This window comes from Macaca nemestrina, chromosome 11 (genome assembly GCF_043159975.1).
Source record: "Macaca nemestrina isolate mMacNem1 chromosome 11, mMacNem.hap1, whole genome shotgun sequence".
Classification (NCBI taxonomy): Eukaryota; Metazoa; Chordata; class Mammalia; order Primates; family Cercopithecidae; genus Macaca; species Macaca nemestrina.
The window spans coordinates 129,185,484-129,202,159 of record NC_092135.1 but is presented as its reverse complement, the minus strand read 5'-3'; the positions used below and the strand labels follow the sequence as shown (position 1 = coordinate 129,202,159).

Genomic DNA, 16,676 nt, shown 5'->3' with positions numbered 1-16,676 from the left:
GTGAAGACAACAGGGTAAAGACCTTTCTGATGATCCACTTGCACTTAATAGTGAAGACAGGTGTTTTCTCTTCCTTATGATTTTCTTAATAACATTTTCTTTTCTCTAGGCTACCTTACTGTAAGAATATAGCATATAATACATACAACAAAAAAATTATATGTTAATTGACTATTTATGTTATCCGTAAGGCTTCTGATCAATAGTAGGCTATGTGTAGTTAAGTTTTGGGGGAGTCAAAAGTTATACGTGAATTTTCAACAGTGTAAGGGTTGTGGGGTCAGTGATGCTAACTCCCGTATTGTTCAAGGGTCAACCGTACTTTTAACTTTATTCTTTAAGATAAAGGACAGGCATACCTCAAAGGTATTGTGGGTTTGGTTCTAGACTACCGCAATAAAGACAGTGTAGCAGTAAAGAGAGTCACACGAACTTTTTGGTTTCCCAGGGCATATAAAAGTTATGTTTACACTATACTAGAACCTATTAGGTGTGCAACAGCATTATATCCAAAAAAATGTATATACCTCAGTTAAAAAACATAGCCAGACCCAATGGGTAGCTCATGCCTATAATCCTAGCATTTTGGGAGGTGGAAACAGGAGGATCTCCTAAGGCCAGAGCTCAAGATGAGCCTGGGCAACAGAGTGAGACACTGTCTTCACAAAACAAACAAACCAAAATTAGCCAGGGATAGTGGTGAATGCCTGTAGTCTCTGCTGCTCTACAGTTTTGCCTCAACCCAAGCTCAATCAGCTCAAGTATGCCTCTGAGCAATGATCGCACCTCTGCACTCCAGCCTGGGCAGCAGAGCAAGACCCTCTGCATTTAAAAAACAAACAACCCAACAATCTTTATTGCTAAAAAGTACTACTGACCATCTGAGCTCTCAGTGCATATTCATCTTTATGCTGGTAGAATGTTTTCTCCTGATGTTGATGGCTGCTGACTGGTCAGGGTAGCGGTTGCTGAAAGCTGGGGTGGCTGTGGCAATTTCTTAAAACAAGACAATGAAGTCTGCCACATTAGCTTTTCCTTTCACAAAAGATTTCTCTGTAGCATAAGATGCTGTATGATGGTATTCTACCCACAACAGAATTTCTTTCAAAAGTGTAGTCAATTCTCTGGAACTCTGCTGCTACTCTATCAACTAACTACTAAATATTCCCAATTCTTTGTTGTGATTTCAACTATGTTTCTTTTCATTAATTTTTTTCTACAGCCTAATCTTGGAAGTGATTGTAGATCGGTCAGGGTGGTGGAAAATGTTATAAAAATAATAGGGAAAGATGCAAACCTTTCTGGAAGGCCGGGAGGTTTTGCAAAAGCTTCAAAAGAGGATTTAGCTGAAGGCAGTTAAACTCTCTTAAGAGCAAGGGTTAGACAACAAGGAAATGTAAAGGAACTTATCTAGATAAATTTGTCTATTCCTGTCCCCAGAAACTAACCTTTGATCATTTGTGTGCAGGACTGCTCTCTACCTGGGGGGTCAACAATGTTAATTACCCACAAATTGTGTTTGCTCCAAGCCTTTCTCATTAAATCTGTGCTAAACAAATGCAAGTGTCTGGTTTATCAGAGTGGCTAACTCTCTTCAGCCCCTAGTGCCAGCAGCCCCCTAGCCTGCTTTTCACTGGATATCCGTGTCTGAGAACTTCTTTCATCCATCGCTCGGCCAGAGTCCGCAGGACAGACTCGGCAGGTGGTTCCCCCTTTGAGGAATGCTGCAACGGATGGCGGGGGAACCCTCGAAAATGAAGGCAAAGAGACTACGCAGTCAGTAAGTCAGTAAGTCATCAGTGCCCACTGTGGATTTCCAAGTTTGAGGGGATTGTTCAGGCTAGGGTTTCATCATGGGACAACAGTTATCAGCTCAATGGCAACAGTATATAAAAGTATTGAAACAGCTGCTTAAAGCTAGCGGAGACTCGGTTTTGCAGGCTCAATTAAGGGACCTAATGCAAACTTCTGTTAGATGAATTCTAAATTTCTTTTCAAAGAATTAATATGTCAGTACGTTCAATTCTTTGCCTTCTACTTTTAACTTTTAAACTTAACTTCCTCGTAAAGCAACCTTTTTTGATTACCTACTCCACCCTGACTCATTCCAATGACCTGCTCTACCCTAACTCATTCCAATCACCTGGTTCACCGTTAACTCATTCCAATTACCTGCTACCTGCTCTGCCCTGACTCCTGCCAAAGCACTCACCCCGTCATTCTCTTTAAATTAGCCAATGAGAATTAGTTTAGCCTGTGCAGTCTAACCCTGGCCAACAGGGGAACGACACAGCAGCAGGGGCCACGTATGTCAGGGATAAGAACCCCTTCCCCTCCCTTGTCCACGTGTGCGCTCACCATTGCTCCATCTGTAAGGGCGCACCCTTCTATAGAACTAACTTGCCTTGTTGAGAATTAAAAAGAAATTTTTATATTTGAGTGCTATTCCTTTTGCGGACCGAAACTTTATATGTAACAATTAGGGGTCTTGCCCATGATTGCATTCCCCTCCGGGGATGGTCTCTGGTTCTCTCTCGTGAGGAGGCATGCCCTGCCCCCTTGTGGTGGCCTCAGGGGTGAGAAATCAAGACCCACCCAGTTCGAGGAATAACCCCAGCTCTCAGAAACGTGGAAAAAAATAAAAAATAACAATCTGGCCAGCAACCTAGCTTAAAGGATTCTCACATACTGCAGCGACGACTCTGTGCACAGACCAAGGAAGGAGAAGCCGTGGGAGCCACTGAAGTATTTCCTTGGTGGTCAGGACCAAGATAAGAAAGCTGCAAGGGGTGAGGGGGGTGAAGTGCTCCTTGGTCAGGGTGGCTTAGAGGTTAAAAAGAGGCGAGACATCCCCATTTCTGGGGACTGAACCTCACACAAACCTCCAGTAGTAGAAAAGTCAAGAAATTTCCAGTGGGGAAACTGAGCCTCACCCCAAAAGGTGAGAAATTTCCAGAAAGGGAAATTGAACCTTGAAGCTTACCCCAAAACCATCAAGATGGGAAATACCCCAAGCAAGACAGGGAGCAAGGGAGATAAAGATGGTAACAAAGATATCCCCCTGGATAGCCCCCTCATGCGAAAACACTGGAAGGATAATGAAAGGACTAAACATAGGAAAAAGCAACAAATGATAACAATATTGCTGTTTTATTTGGACTCAGGGACCCATCCTCAAACCCTCCATCTTCTGACCAAAGTTTGGTCGAATGAGGATGTAACGTGTCAGCTTCTAATCCGGTATGTTAATGATAAAGGTGCAGTGTCTCAAGAAGAACTAGGCTATGCCCTTTGTTGGGGGCAAAGACCTGCCCTCCTTTTTCCTTTAAAAACAAATAGGGAAGAACCCAATCTGGTATCTCAAAATGAAAGGTCAGAGGAACCAGCTCTCATGCCTAAAAATTCCAGCACATGGGATTCCCTAGACTATCTTCCCCCATTCAGTGTCCCCAATCTTTCCCCTCAGACAGCCCCACTGCTGCCTCAGATCCCATTCCAAATTCCCTCTCTACTCAACGTTATCCTTCCTCCTTATAACCCTGACTCTTAGGAATTACCATTCCCATCAGCCTGTTCCCTCCCAACCTAAATACCCCTCTCTAAAAGGACTCCAGTGTGAGGTAGAACAATGTAAAAAAGATATTCAGAATTTCCCATTTCCCTCCGTACCTAAGAGATCAGCCCCAATCTTCTTGCCTTTGAGAGTTACCACAAGGGGCAGGGGGTGGGGGGCACTGGCTTTGTAAATGCTCCCCTAAACGGTTCAGAAGTCCAGAATTTTAAAAAGGAGCTTAAATTGCTACTAGATGACCCTTACGGAATGGCAGACCAAATTGACCCATTCTTAGGACCTCAGTTGTACACTTGGGTCGAGTTAATGGCCACCTTGGGCATCCTCTTTTCAGGAGAAGAAAGAGTAGCTCTACTCTCGCTGGTCCCTCCCCTAGAGGAAGGGGAAGGAGAGGGGAGAACAGCAGTGTAAGTGGCTGGCAGAGGCAGGGAAAAAAACAGCAAAGAGGAGAGAGGGAGGGAGAGAGACAGGAAGAGACAGAGACAAAGAGGGAGTCAGAGAGAGAAAGAAAGAGACAGAGAGAGAGACAAAGAGGGAGTCAAAGAGAGAGAGAGAGAGAGAAAGAGAGAGACAGAAAGTCAAAGAGAGAGAGAGATAGAAGTAGTAAAGAGAAAACAGCGTACCCTATTCCTTTAAAAGCCAGGATAAATTAAAAACCTATAATTGATAATTGAAGATCTTCTACATGATCCTGTAACCCTCCAATACCACCTTGTTGTCAGTGTAAACAAGGGCATAGCCTGAAAGCACTGAGGCCACTGACAACCCTAGCTTTCCTATCAAAAATCCTTAATCAAGTAACCCGCGGATGGCCTACATGCATTTAATCTGTAGCGGCAACTGCTTTGCTAGCAGAAGAAAGTAGAAAAATAGCTTTTAGAGGAAACCTCATTGTGAACACACCTAACCAGTTCAGAACTATCCTAAGTAGGAAAAAAAAAAAAAAAAAAAAAGCAAAAACGTAGCTTACTAAATCAAAAATCTTAAAGTATGGGGCTATTCTGTTAGAAAAAGATGATTTAACATTAACCACATTAACCATTCCTTAAACCCAGCAAGTTTCCTAACAGAGAGTCTAAATCTTAATTAATTACCATACAAAAGTCTGACCAGACCTAGGAGGAACTCCCTTCAGTAACTGATAGGGAAACTCTTGTAAAAGCAGTTAGGAAAATTGCCTACTAATTGGTCTGCTCAAACCTGCAAGCTGTTTCCACTCAGCCAAGCCTTAAAATACTTACAGAACCTGGAAGGAACCCTCTATACCAATTCTAAGTTAATTTGGACTAAACAAGGTCTTATTAACAGAAAGGATAGTTGAAATCCCAAACTTACAAAGTTTTCAACAAAAGTAAAGTTTGCTAAAGTTAACAGTGTAATATGTATTATCCTAACTTCTAATCTTATGGCCTTAGGCAGTCTAGTCCACAGAGGTAAAGGAAGTTTGCTTTGGAAAAGAATGGTTATTATCTTCAGGGAAAAAGAAAAAGGGGGGCGGAGAATTTATGTAAAAAGAATGTTATATGGTAAATTCTTGTCCTAAAATAAATTAACTGGTTGTTTAAAGAAAGGGATGCTTGCAACAAGTCAGAAAGTTGAGGCATGTCGAAGAATTGTCTGTGAAAGTTGTGAAAAAAGTTATAAAAGGGAATTTATGCAAGAAATGTTGTATAATTTAAAAGTAATAAGGTCTCCTGAATGTAAAACTATTGAAGAAACAGTTTATGTGCAAGGTGTATAAAGAAAGTAAAACATACCTTTGGTAAAAGGATTATAAGCAGGCCTAAGAATGTGGATTTTTACCTACATTAAAAGGTTAAAAAAAGTAAACAAATATTTTGTTTTAAAGGTTTAAACAAGTTTTGAAATGTTAATTGTAAAGGAAATTTATTGGCTAATGTTAAAGAGGTATCATCCAGTTTTTCTCTGAACTGGACATTAAAATAAAAGCACAACAGGTTTTTCTTAAAGCACTAACGTGCTCTTTAACAAAAATTATAAAAGGTTAAAAAGAGTCTATAAAAATCTTACCTTATGGTCAGCCATTAAAAATTGAATAAGTATGTCTACAAAGTTTTATTAAAACTAAGTTTAACATTAATAACACGCTAATATAAAGGTGAAATTTAGCTTTTCTGGTATAAAAATCATACAGGAAGCATTGTCAAATATAAAATGGTGTCTGACTTTCAGTGATCTAAAAACTAATAAAAATAGGTGCTAAAGGAAATCTCTCAGTAAGAAGGCACCAAGGACTATAAAGTCCACTGCTAATGTCCCCACATTTAAAACAAAAGATCACCTTCTTAAAAATTATATACATGGTTTATCTTCCACTTTCCTTTCCCTCAAAACTAAAAGTCTTTTAGCACAGGTACCACCCCTAGAATTTCTGGTAAACAAGCACCAGCCTAAAGATCATGTTCTCATCAAAGGGTAGAAAGAAGGAAAACTTGAGCCAGCCTGGGAAGGACCCTACCTTGTGCTGCTAACCACTGAGACTGCTGTTTGTACAGCGAAAAAGGGATGGATTCATCACACCCGAGTCAAGAAAGCGCCACCCCCTCCAGAGTCATGGGCCATAGTCCCAGGGGAAAACCCTACCAAACTAAAGCTAAGAAAAATTTAACTCTCTTTCATCTATTCTATTACTCTTTCTTCTTTCCACGCTCTACTGCTGACCATCTAGTTATTAACATAACCAAGTCAATTTTGCCTCAAACTATTGCATTTAATGCTTGCCTTGTTATACGCTGTGGGGACTTGCCAAGTCAAAGACAGCTCTCTACTTCAGAAAAGTACCTCTGTCCCTCCTGACTCTCCACAGACTGGGCATTAGTAAATTGGGACCATTTAATCTGGGGAGATTTCGATAAAGACCCCAGTGTCAACCAGGAGTCTTGCCTCCCCTCCCACCCGAGATGTAGAGCTTTTATGCCGTAGTTGGTCCACCGTTCTGTGGACCACTAAAGAGCAAGGATGGAATGCCCCAACTGGTTTTTGTAATTTCCTAAAACCATACATTCATTTTACTAGAGGATCATAGAAGTTAAAGAGTTAAAACAAACTTCAGCAATTAAGACAGGATACCAAGAGGCAAATGCCTGGTTGGAATGGATCAAATATTCTGTCCACATATTAAACAAAAACAATTGTTATACTTGTGCACCGGGCAGGCCAGAGGCCCAGACGGTCCCCTTTCCACTAAAGTGGTCCTCCCGTTGACCAGGCATGGGTTGCATGGTAGCTCTTTTCCCGGATTCTACAGCCTGGAGTAATAAGTCATGCCAAGCTCTCTCTCTGCTATATCCCAAAGTCCGGCAGGCTGCGGGTCAGCCCCTGAGGGCCATCCAGCTTCCGTCTCCCAACACCAAGTTCACTTCATGTCTCTCACGACAGGGAGGAAACTTAGTGTTCCTTGGAGACCTGAAGGGATGCAGTGAGCTTAAGAATTTTCAAGAGCTTATCAGTCAGCCCTTGTACATCCCTGAGCAGATGTGTGGTGGTATTGCGGTGGACCTTTACTGGACACTCTGTCAAATAACTGGAGTGGCACTTGTGCTTTAGTCCAGTTGGCTATCCCTTTCACCCTGGCATTTCATCAACCAGAGGAAGGAAAAATAAGACATCGTAAAGCGAGAGAAGCCCCTTATGGGTCTTTCAACTCTCACATCTATTTAGACACAATTAGAGTCCCACAGGGAATACAAGATCAATTTAAAACCCCAAATCAAATAGCTGCAGGATTTGAGTCAATATTTTGGTGGGTGACAATTAAAAAAATATAGATTGGATAAACTACATCTATTACAACCAACAGCGATTTATTAACTACACTAGAGATGCTGTTAAAGGAATAGCTGAACAATTAGGGGCTACTAGTCAGAAGGCTTGGGAAAATAAGATAGCCTTAGACATGATATTAGCAGAAAGAGGAGGAGTTTGCATCATGATTAAAACTCAATGTTGCACCTTCATCCCAAACACCTCCCCAATGGAAGTATAACAAAGGCATTGCAAGGTCTGACTGCTCTATCCAATGAGTTAGCCAGCAACTCAGGGGTAAATGACCCCTTTACAGGATGGCTAGAAAAGTAGTTCGGTAAATGGAAAGGAATAATAGCCTCAATTCTTATTTCTCTCACAGTCGTAACAGGTACTTATTCTTGTTGGGTGCTGTGTCATACCATGCATCTGTAAGTTGATGCAGAGGCTCATAAAAACAGCACTTACTAAAACTTCCCTTAACTATCCTCCACCTTATCCAGAGAAGCTTCTTCTTTTGGAAAATCAAGCAAAACAACTAGGCCAAGTTTTGTTAAAAAAGTTTGAAAGAAAGCTGTAAGGAAATACAAGGGGAGGGGTTGTTAGATATAAGTTCTAAATTTGTTTTCAAAGAATTAATAAGTCAGTATGCTTCTTACTGACAGTTCTGGTAAAAATGGAAAAGTGGCAATTTGGTAGAAACCACACAACTCCTTTACTCATTCTGGATTTACTAGCACTTAAGAGCGCTAAGGTTGGAGCCTTAATACTGGCCCTGGAAACTTTTTCTGTTCAGCCCATCAATATTGTTAGTGACTCTGCTTACTCTGTTTATTTATTGCAGAACTTTGAAACAGCTCTCAACTCCACTCTCGAGCCCACCCTGTGTGCACTTTTTCTTAGACTTAGCAATTGCTGGATCAACATACACATCCTATTTTTATCACACATATTCGAGCCCACAGCTCACTGCCTGGTCCATTGGCTTATGGCAATGAACAAGCAGATCTGCAAGTTATGACGCCACTGCTTGACCAAGCCACCCAATTTCATCAATTTTTCCACCAAAATTGGAGAAATTTAACGAAACAATTTAAACTCACCCAAAGACTAAAGAAATTATCCTGCAATGCCCAGATGGCCAGCTTACAGGCACCTCCCCTCCTTCAACAGGTGTTAACCCTAGAGGACTAGAACCTACCAGTTACGGCAAACAGATGTTACTCACGTCCCTAAATTTATAAAACTAAGATATGTACATGTATCCATTGACGCCAATTCTCACTTAATTAGTGCACATACTTTTCTGGAGAGTCCACCCAACATATTATTAAACATCTTCTCTTAACTTTTGAGTTTATGGGGCGGCCCAAAAAATTAAAACTGATAGTGGACCAGCTTATGCCAGCTCACAATTTCAAAAATTTTGTCACACGTGGAACATCTAACATTCCACAGGCATCTCATATAACCCCCAAGGACAGGCCATAGTAAAACATATCCATTCCACTCTTAAAAATATGCTCAAAAAAACAAAAAAGGGGGAATATCAGTAAGAACCTGGCAACACTATTGGCACAAGCCTTATCTACCCTTAATTTTTAAAATTTAGATGATAAATTTCAATCAGCCATAGAAAAGCACTTTGCTAAAACCTCTCAAGACATAAAACCTGCAGTTTAATGGAAAAAAGTAAATAGCAATGTATGGTATAGTCCAAATGATTTGCTAACATGGGGAAGAGGATATGCTTGCGTTCATACCCCCTCAGGTCCTCTCTGGATTCCAGCACGACACATCAAATCATACCACGGCGTGGCTAGGACTCAACCTGGTACCAGAAATGAAGGACTTGTCCCTGCAGGACCCGCAGCCCTGGACGACGCGGCTCCCTAGGATAACACGAGCCCCGGACATTACCTGGGGGATGCTGAAGAAGACAACTCAGAAGGGTGAGCGAATCCTGCTCCAGACACAGACACCATTCACTCCAGATAAATGGTTCCTTGCTATGCTTTCTGTTGTACATTGCAACTCTCATAGGGTATTAACCCTTCTTATTTTCTCACTCTGCCTGCAACTTGCACCTGCTACTCTCTATTGGGCTCATCTCTTAGATCTGCTTTTCTTTTGCCCTGTTACTTGGGCAGACACCCCCTTCTCAGCCTCTAACAATGTAACTGCTTGGCTAGGAGGGACTGACTAACCCCCACTGGGGTCCCTCATTAATGGCACACATTGGATTAAGGTGCCAGGTAACACTATATATCACTACACTATCCTCCCACTGTGCATTAGTTATAAAAGTTCTAACCCTTACTGTGTACCGCCCAAACTCAAGTATGGCTACATCGTGGCAAAGGAAATGCCTTAACATTCTTGGTTGCAGACAGACTCAAACCGGGCAATACAACCAACACCACTTTCCCCAACATTCCTTCCTGTGCTAAAGAACGTAGCCAGGAAAGTAATGGATTCCACTTTGGCTGGGAGGTCTGTCATGGAGGACAAGCCCGTAGACCCCCACTTAGGCTATTATAACATCTTAGACTGGAGCCCTCACTGCCACTTGCAGAGCAACCATACTAATGTCTGCATCCATCGTGGCATGAATCACAGTTTTGTAGCCACGTCCTGTTCCCCTATAATTTGGGCCGATGGAGGGATAGGATATCCCAGACCTCAAGTAGAGTCCATGCCACCCCAAGACATTTTATGGTGCCTGGGACATCTTAGCATCTCCCTTAACACCTGGTATGGGACATATCATAATTCCAGTAACAACTATACTGTGACTTTTATTCATAATTACACAGATCAGTGCCTGATTTGCACTACCCATCCATATGTTTTCCTTATCAGAACCAATATTTCCATTATACCCCAAAACTCCACGTTTGTGACCTGAGTGCAGGGACAGGTTTGGTTCGCCTCATGCATCACTAATTACAACATATCTAATTTAAATACTACTAGTGTCATGGTATTAAGGAGACAATCTGAAGCTTTCCTACCAATTTTACACGTGATTGGCAAGGTTCCTCTGCTCTTGCCACCTGAGAATGTGCCCCGTACCAGGTCAGACTCAAAAGATTTACAGGCACACTTATAACCTGTATAGTCTCAGTCATAGTCATCTTAGCAACTGCTAGTATTGCTATGGACTCTATTACTGAATCAATACAGTTACCTTTGTAGATAACTTGGCCAAAAATGTGTCTAATGAAGTTCTCTTACAGCAGGGTATAGATCAAAAGATTCTTGCAACCCTGCAAGCCCCTGAGGCTGCCTTAGAATATGTAGGGGAGCGGCAAGATGCACTGGCATTCCAATAGTACTTAAACTGTGACTGGGAGCATAAGCATACCTGTGTCACCTCTCTACCTTGGAATCAATCAATACATAGTTGGAATGAGATGAAACAACACCTCTGGGGAACCTTACATGATAATTTAACAGCAGACGTAAGGCAACTTAAAACTAAAATTCTAGAATCCCTAAACACCGTAGATCTACAAACCCAACAAACAGCCATATGGAAGGATGTGCGATACATCTCTTCTGGATAGACTCCCACTCCTGGGGGGGTCACTCCTTGATTGAAAAATAATGTTACTGATTATACTCATGTTTGTCTTATGTTATTTACTAATTCTAGGATGTGAAGCCAGAAAACGAGTTATAACCGCTATGCCTAACAAACCTGTTGCTGCACACATCTGTACTCCTCAATCAACAAAACCTGATGCAAAACACAGAAAAGGGGGAGATGTAGGAGATCAGTCAGGGTGGTGGGAAAAGTTATAACAATTATAGGGAAAGATGCAAACTTTCTTGGAAGGCCAGGAGGTTTTTAAAAAGCTTCAAGAGGATTTAGCTGAAGGCAGTTAAATTCTCTTAAGAGCAAGGGTTAGATAACAAGGGAAAGTAAAGGAACTTATCTAGATAAATTTGTTTACTCTTGTCTCCAGAACTAACCTTTGATCATTTGTGTGCAGGACAGCACTCTACTTGGGGGGTCGACAATGTTAATTACCCACAAATTGTGTTTGCTCCAAGCCTTCCTCATTAAATCTGTACTAAATAAATACGAGCATCTCCAGCTTATCAGGGCAGCTAACTCTCTTTGGCCCTAGTGCCGGCAGCCTCCTAGCCTGCTCTTTCACTAGATATCCATGTCTGAGAACTTCTTTTACCTATCGCTTGGCCAGGGTCTGCAGGTCAGACCTGGCAAGTGATTACTTCTTTTATACTTTTTCGTATACCTAACATGTCAACAATGTTGACAGCATCTTCAGGAGTAGGTTCTATCTCAAGAAACTACTTTCTTTGCTCATCCCTAAGAAGCAACTCCTCAGCCATTGATGTTTTATCATGAGACTGCAATTCAGTAACATCTTCAGATTCCATCTCTAATTCTAGTTCTCTTGTTATTTTCACCAATTCTGCAATTCCTTCTTCCACTAAAGCCTTGAACCCCTCAAAGTTATCCATGAGGGATGGAATAAACTTCTTCTAGACTCCTGCTAATGTTGATATTTTGACTTCCTCCTGTGAATCATGAATGTTCTTATGGCATCTGAAATGGTGACTCCTTTCCAGAAGGCATTCAATTTACTTTGCCCGGAGCCATCAGAGGAATCACTTTCTACGGAAGCTAGTCTTTTTTATTTATTTTATATATTTTTGAGATGCAGTCTTGCTCTGTCGCCCAGGATGCAGCGCAATGGTGTGATCTCAGCTCCCTGCAACCCCCGCCTCCCAGGTTCAAGGGATTTTCCTGCCTCAGCCTAACGAGTAGCTGGGATTACAGGCACCTGCCACCATGTCCAGCTAAGTTTTGTATTTTTAGTAGACACAAGGTTTCACCAGAGACAGGGTTTCACAATGTTGGCCAGGCTGGTCTTGAACTCCTGACCTTGGGTGATCTGCTGCACTGGCTTCCCAAAGTGTTGGGATTACAGGCATGAGCCACCATGCCCAGCCTATGGCAGCTATAGTCTTAAGAAATGACTTAAATAATACAACTTGAAAGTAAAAAGTACTCCTCGATCCATGGACTGCAGAATGGATGTTGTGTTAGCAGGCATAAAAATAACATTAATCTCCTTGTACAACTCCAACAGAACCCACGGGGGACCAAGTACACTGTCTATGAGCAGTAATATTTTGAAAAGAATCTTTTTTCTGAACAGTAGGTCTCAACAGTAGGCTTCAAATATTTAGCATGCCATGTATACAGATGTGCTGTGTGATGGTTAATACTGAGTGTCAACTTGACTGGATTGAAGGATGAAAAGTATTGATCCTGGGTGTGCCTGTGAGGGTGTTGCCAAAGGAGATTAACATTTGAGTCAGTGGGCTAGGGAAGGCAGATCCACCCTTAATCTGAGTGGGCATAATCTAACCAGCTCTCAGGGAATATAAAGCAGGCAGAAAAATGTGAAAAGGGGTGACTGGACCAGCCTCTCAGCATACATCCTTCTCCTGTGCTGGACGCTTCCTGCCTTCAAACTTTGGACTCCAAGTTCTTCAGTTTTGAGACTCAAAGTGGCTCTCCTTGCTCCTTAAGCTTGCAGACAGCCTATTGTGGGACCTTGTGATTGTGTAAGCTAATACTTAATAAACTCATATATATATATATGATATATATACAGGATATATATATATATATATCCTATTAATTCTGTCCCTCTAGGGAACCCTAATACATGCTGTCATCCAGGCTTTGTTGTTTCATTTACAGAGCAGAGAATAGCTTTAGCATAATTCTTAAGGGCCCTAGCATTTTCAGAATGATACACGAGCATTGGCTTCAACTTAAAGTTGCATTAGCTTCCAACAAGAACAGCCTGTCCTCTGAAGCTGTGAAACTAGGAATTGACTTCTCCTCTCTAGCTGTGAAAATCCTAGATGGCATCTTCTTCAAATAGAAGGCTATTCTGTCTACATGGAAAATCTGTTTTTAGTGTAGCCACCTTCATCAATGATCTTAGCTAGATCTTCCCGGTAACTTGCTGTAGCTTCTGCATCAGCACTTGCTGCCTCTCCTTGCACCTCCATGTTATGGAGACGGCTTCTTTCCTCAAACTTCATGAACCAAGCTCTCTGCTAGCTTCAAACTTTTCTTCTGTAGCTTCCTCACCTCTCTCAGCCTTTCCAGAACTGAAGAGTTAAGGTCTTGCTCTGGATTAGGCTTTGGCTTCAGGGAATGTTTTGGCTGCTTTGATCTTCTCTTCAGAGCACAACTTTTTCCTTATCAACAATAAGGCTGTTGTGCTTTCTTATCATTTATGTGTCCACTGATGTAGCACTGTTAATTTTCTCCAAGAACTTTTTCTTTGTGTTCACAACTTGGCTGTCTGTGATGCAAGAGGCCTACCTTTGGCCTGTATCGACTTTTGACATGCCTTCCTCACTAAGCTTTAGCACTTCTAGTTTTTGATTTAAAGTGAGAAATGTGGGACTCTCTCTTTCACTTAAGCACTCAGAGGCCATTGTAGGGTTATTAATTGGCCTAATTTCAATATTGTTGTGTCTCAGGGAATAGGGAGTCCCAAGGAGAGGGACAGAGATGGAGGAATGATCGGTGTGTGGAGCAGTCAGAACACACACATTTATTGATTGAGTTTGCTGTTTTATATGGGTGTGGTTCGTGGTGTCCCAAAACAACTACAATGGTAATGTCAAAAATCACTGATGACAGATTACCATAACAGATATAATAATAACGAAAAAGTCTGAAATATTGTGAGGATTACCAAAATGTGACACAGAGAAATGAAATGAGCACACACTGTTAGAAAAATGGTTTTGATAGACTTGCTTGATGCAGGGTTCTCGCAAACCTTCAATTTTTAAACAAATGCAGTATCTGCAAAGCTTAATAAAGCAAAGTGTGGTAAAACAAAGTATGGCTGTATCTTAACTAAGAGAAACACTGATGTCTGAGATTGAATCTAAGTAGACAGAACTACTGGAAGAACTACTATTACATCTATTAATACTACCACCAACTCCACAACTACAACTCCTACAATTACCATTATTAATACAAACTTAGTGCTTATTAGTGCCAGATACCTCTCTAAGGGCATCGCACATATATTAATTCACTTGTCAAAAACATCTTCTCAGATGGGTATTATGATTATACTCATTTTAAAGATGAGGAAACTGAGGCACAAAGAGGTTGAGCAACTTGCTGAAAATCATTCAGCTAGTAAGAAGATGAGTCAGGAGTCAACCCAGGCAGATGGGTTTAGAATGTGACTCCTTTTTTTTTTTTTTGGGAGGGAGTCTCACTCTGTCGCCCAGGCTGGAGTGTAGTGGCGCGATCTCGGCTCACTGCAACTTCCGCCTCCCGGGTTTAAGTGATTCTCCTGCCTCAGGCTCCCAAGTAGCTGAGATTACAGGCGTGTACCACCATGCCTGGCTAATTTTTTGTATTTTTAGTAGAGACAGTGTTTCACTGTGTTAGTCAGGATGATCTTGAACTCCTGACCTAGTGATCCGCCTGCCTCAGCCTCCCAAAGTGCTGGGATTATAGGCTTGAGCCACCATGCCCGGCCAAGAATGTGACTTCTTAAACACAACTATATCATATTGCCAAGGATAGCTCCATGACTACAAGTAAAAAATAATGCTTAAAAATTTTCACTCTGGCATTTAAACAAAACCTATTACCTTTCACTTTCATTAAAGACCTTCAAAAACTTTACAAACCTATGTAAGAGATAATACCCATTTGAACTACCAATATACACAAAGAGGAATACTGGATGTGTTATTTGGATTTAAAAAGTTAAACGAATAAGCAGAATGCTACCAAAAAATGAACAGAAATAATTAAATCATTTTACTACTTCTCAAAGAGGTTCTCAGAATCCCATGATGTACTTTGTTCTTTTTCAGATGAACAGTACTAATCTTGCTATTAAATGGTCCTCACTCTGAACCCAGATATACTCCTCAGGTATTTAGCTTTTGTTTAGTGACTAACTACTGTTTGGTAGTTTCGGTAGTGACGACAACATTTCCAAAAAAACCCGAAATATAAATAGAATAAGAAGTTAGAAGTTATTACCTGAATAGAATGAACCCAAGTGATTCTACTGCTGCCCTCCTGACATCATCATTAACATCACTTACCTAGGGGGAAAAGTTTAAGATTATATTATACCATGTAGTATATCACTAGACCAAACTGGTACGCGAGGTCAGCAACATTCAATAGTGAGTGTATACCTCACTATTGATAGGTATACCAAAACATTATGTTGCACACCTCTAAACATATACAATAAATGAATATATTCAAAAAATAGACACATGTATTTTTATTTTTATAGAGACAGGGTCTCCCTATGTCTCCCAGTCTGGTCTCAAACTTCTGGGGCTCAGGAGATCCTCCCACCTTGGCCTCACAAAGTGCTGGGATTACAGGCATAAGTCACTGCACCTGGCCACATGTATTTTTGAAGAATAAATTTCTGTACCCAATTTAGAAAAAGTTATTGAAAAATTTCAATTCAGGGGCTTAGAAGTCTTCACAGCTTGGTAAAGTTTAAGATTCAGGGTTACTCCTCTCTCTCTCTCTCTCTCTCTCTTTTTTTTTTCTCCTTTGAGACAGAGTCTTACTCTTATTTAAATTCACTTTGTCGCCCAGGCTGCAGCGTAGTGGTGCAATCTTGGCTCAATGCAACCTCTGCCTCCCGGGTTCAAGCGATTCTCCTGCTGCAGGCTCCCAAATAGCTGGGACTATAGGCGTGTGCCACCATGCCCAGCTAATTTTTGTATTTTTTGTGGAGATGGTGTTTCACCATGTTGGACAGGCTGGTCTTAAACTCCTGACCTCAGGTGATCCACCCACCACTGCCTCCCAAGTGCTGGGATTACAGGCGTACGCCACCATGCCTGGCCCCAGGGCTACTTCTTAAGACTATTTCAAATGGCCACACACAGTGGCTCATACCTGTAATCCCAGCACTTTTGAGAGGCCAAAACAGGAGGATTGCTTGAGTCCAGGAGTTCGAGATCTGCCTAGGCAACATAGCGAGACCCTGTCTCCACAAAAAGTTAAAAAATCAGGCAGGCACGGTGGTGTGTGCCTGTAGTTCTAGCTACATGGGAAGCAGAGGTAGGAGGAGGATCGCTTGAGCCCAGTAGTTTGAGGCTGCAATGAGTTGTGATTGTGCTACTGCACTCCAGCCTGGGTGACAGTGAAACCCTGTATCAAAGTCTCTAAAAAGAAAAAAGAAAAAAAAAAAAAAAGACAATTTCAGCTGCATTATAGCTTTTGCAAAATACGAACATTTAGAACATACTGTACTGCTAAAAA

The 16,676-nt window shown here is 41.5% G+C and overlaps 1 protein-coding gene across 1 annotated transcript in view; it reads right to left on the bottom strand.

Annotated features, from left to right (window-relative positions):
* The window catches only part of LOC105474013 (proteasome 26S subunit, non-ATPase 1), a 122,012-nt gene that overhangs the window by 72,560 nt on the left and 32,776 nt on the right, over positions 1 to 16,676 (bottom strand). Inside the window, exon 16 of the mRNA XM_071073522.1 lies at positions 15,423 to 15,487. Within this exon, the coding sequence (XP_070929623.1) occupies positions 15,423 to 15,487 (65 nt within the window). The remainder of the gene's footprint in view (positions 1 to 15,422; positions 15,488 to 16,676) is intronic.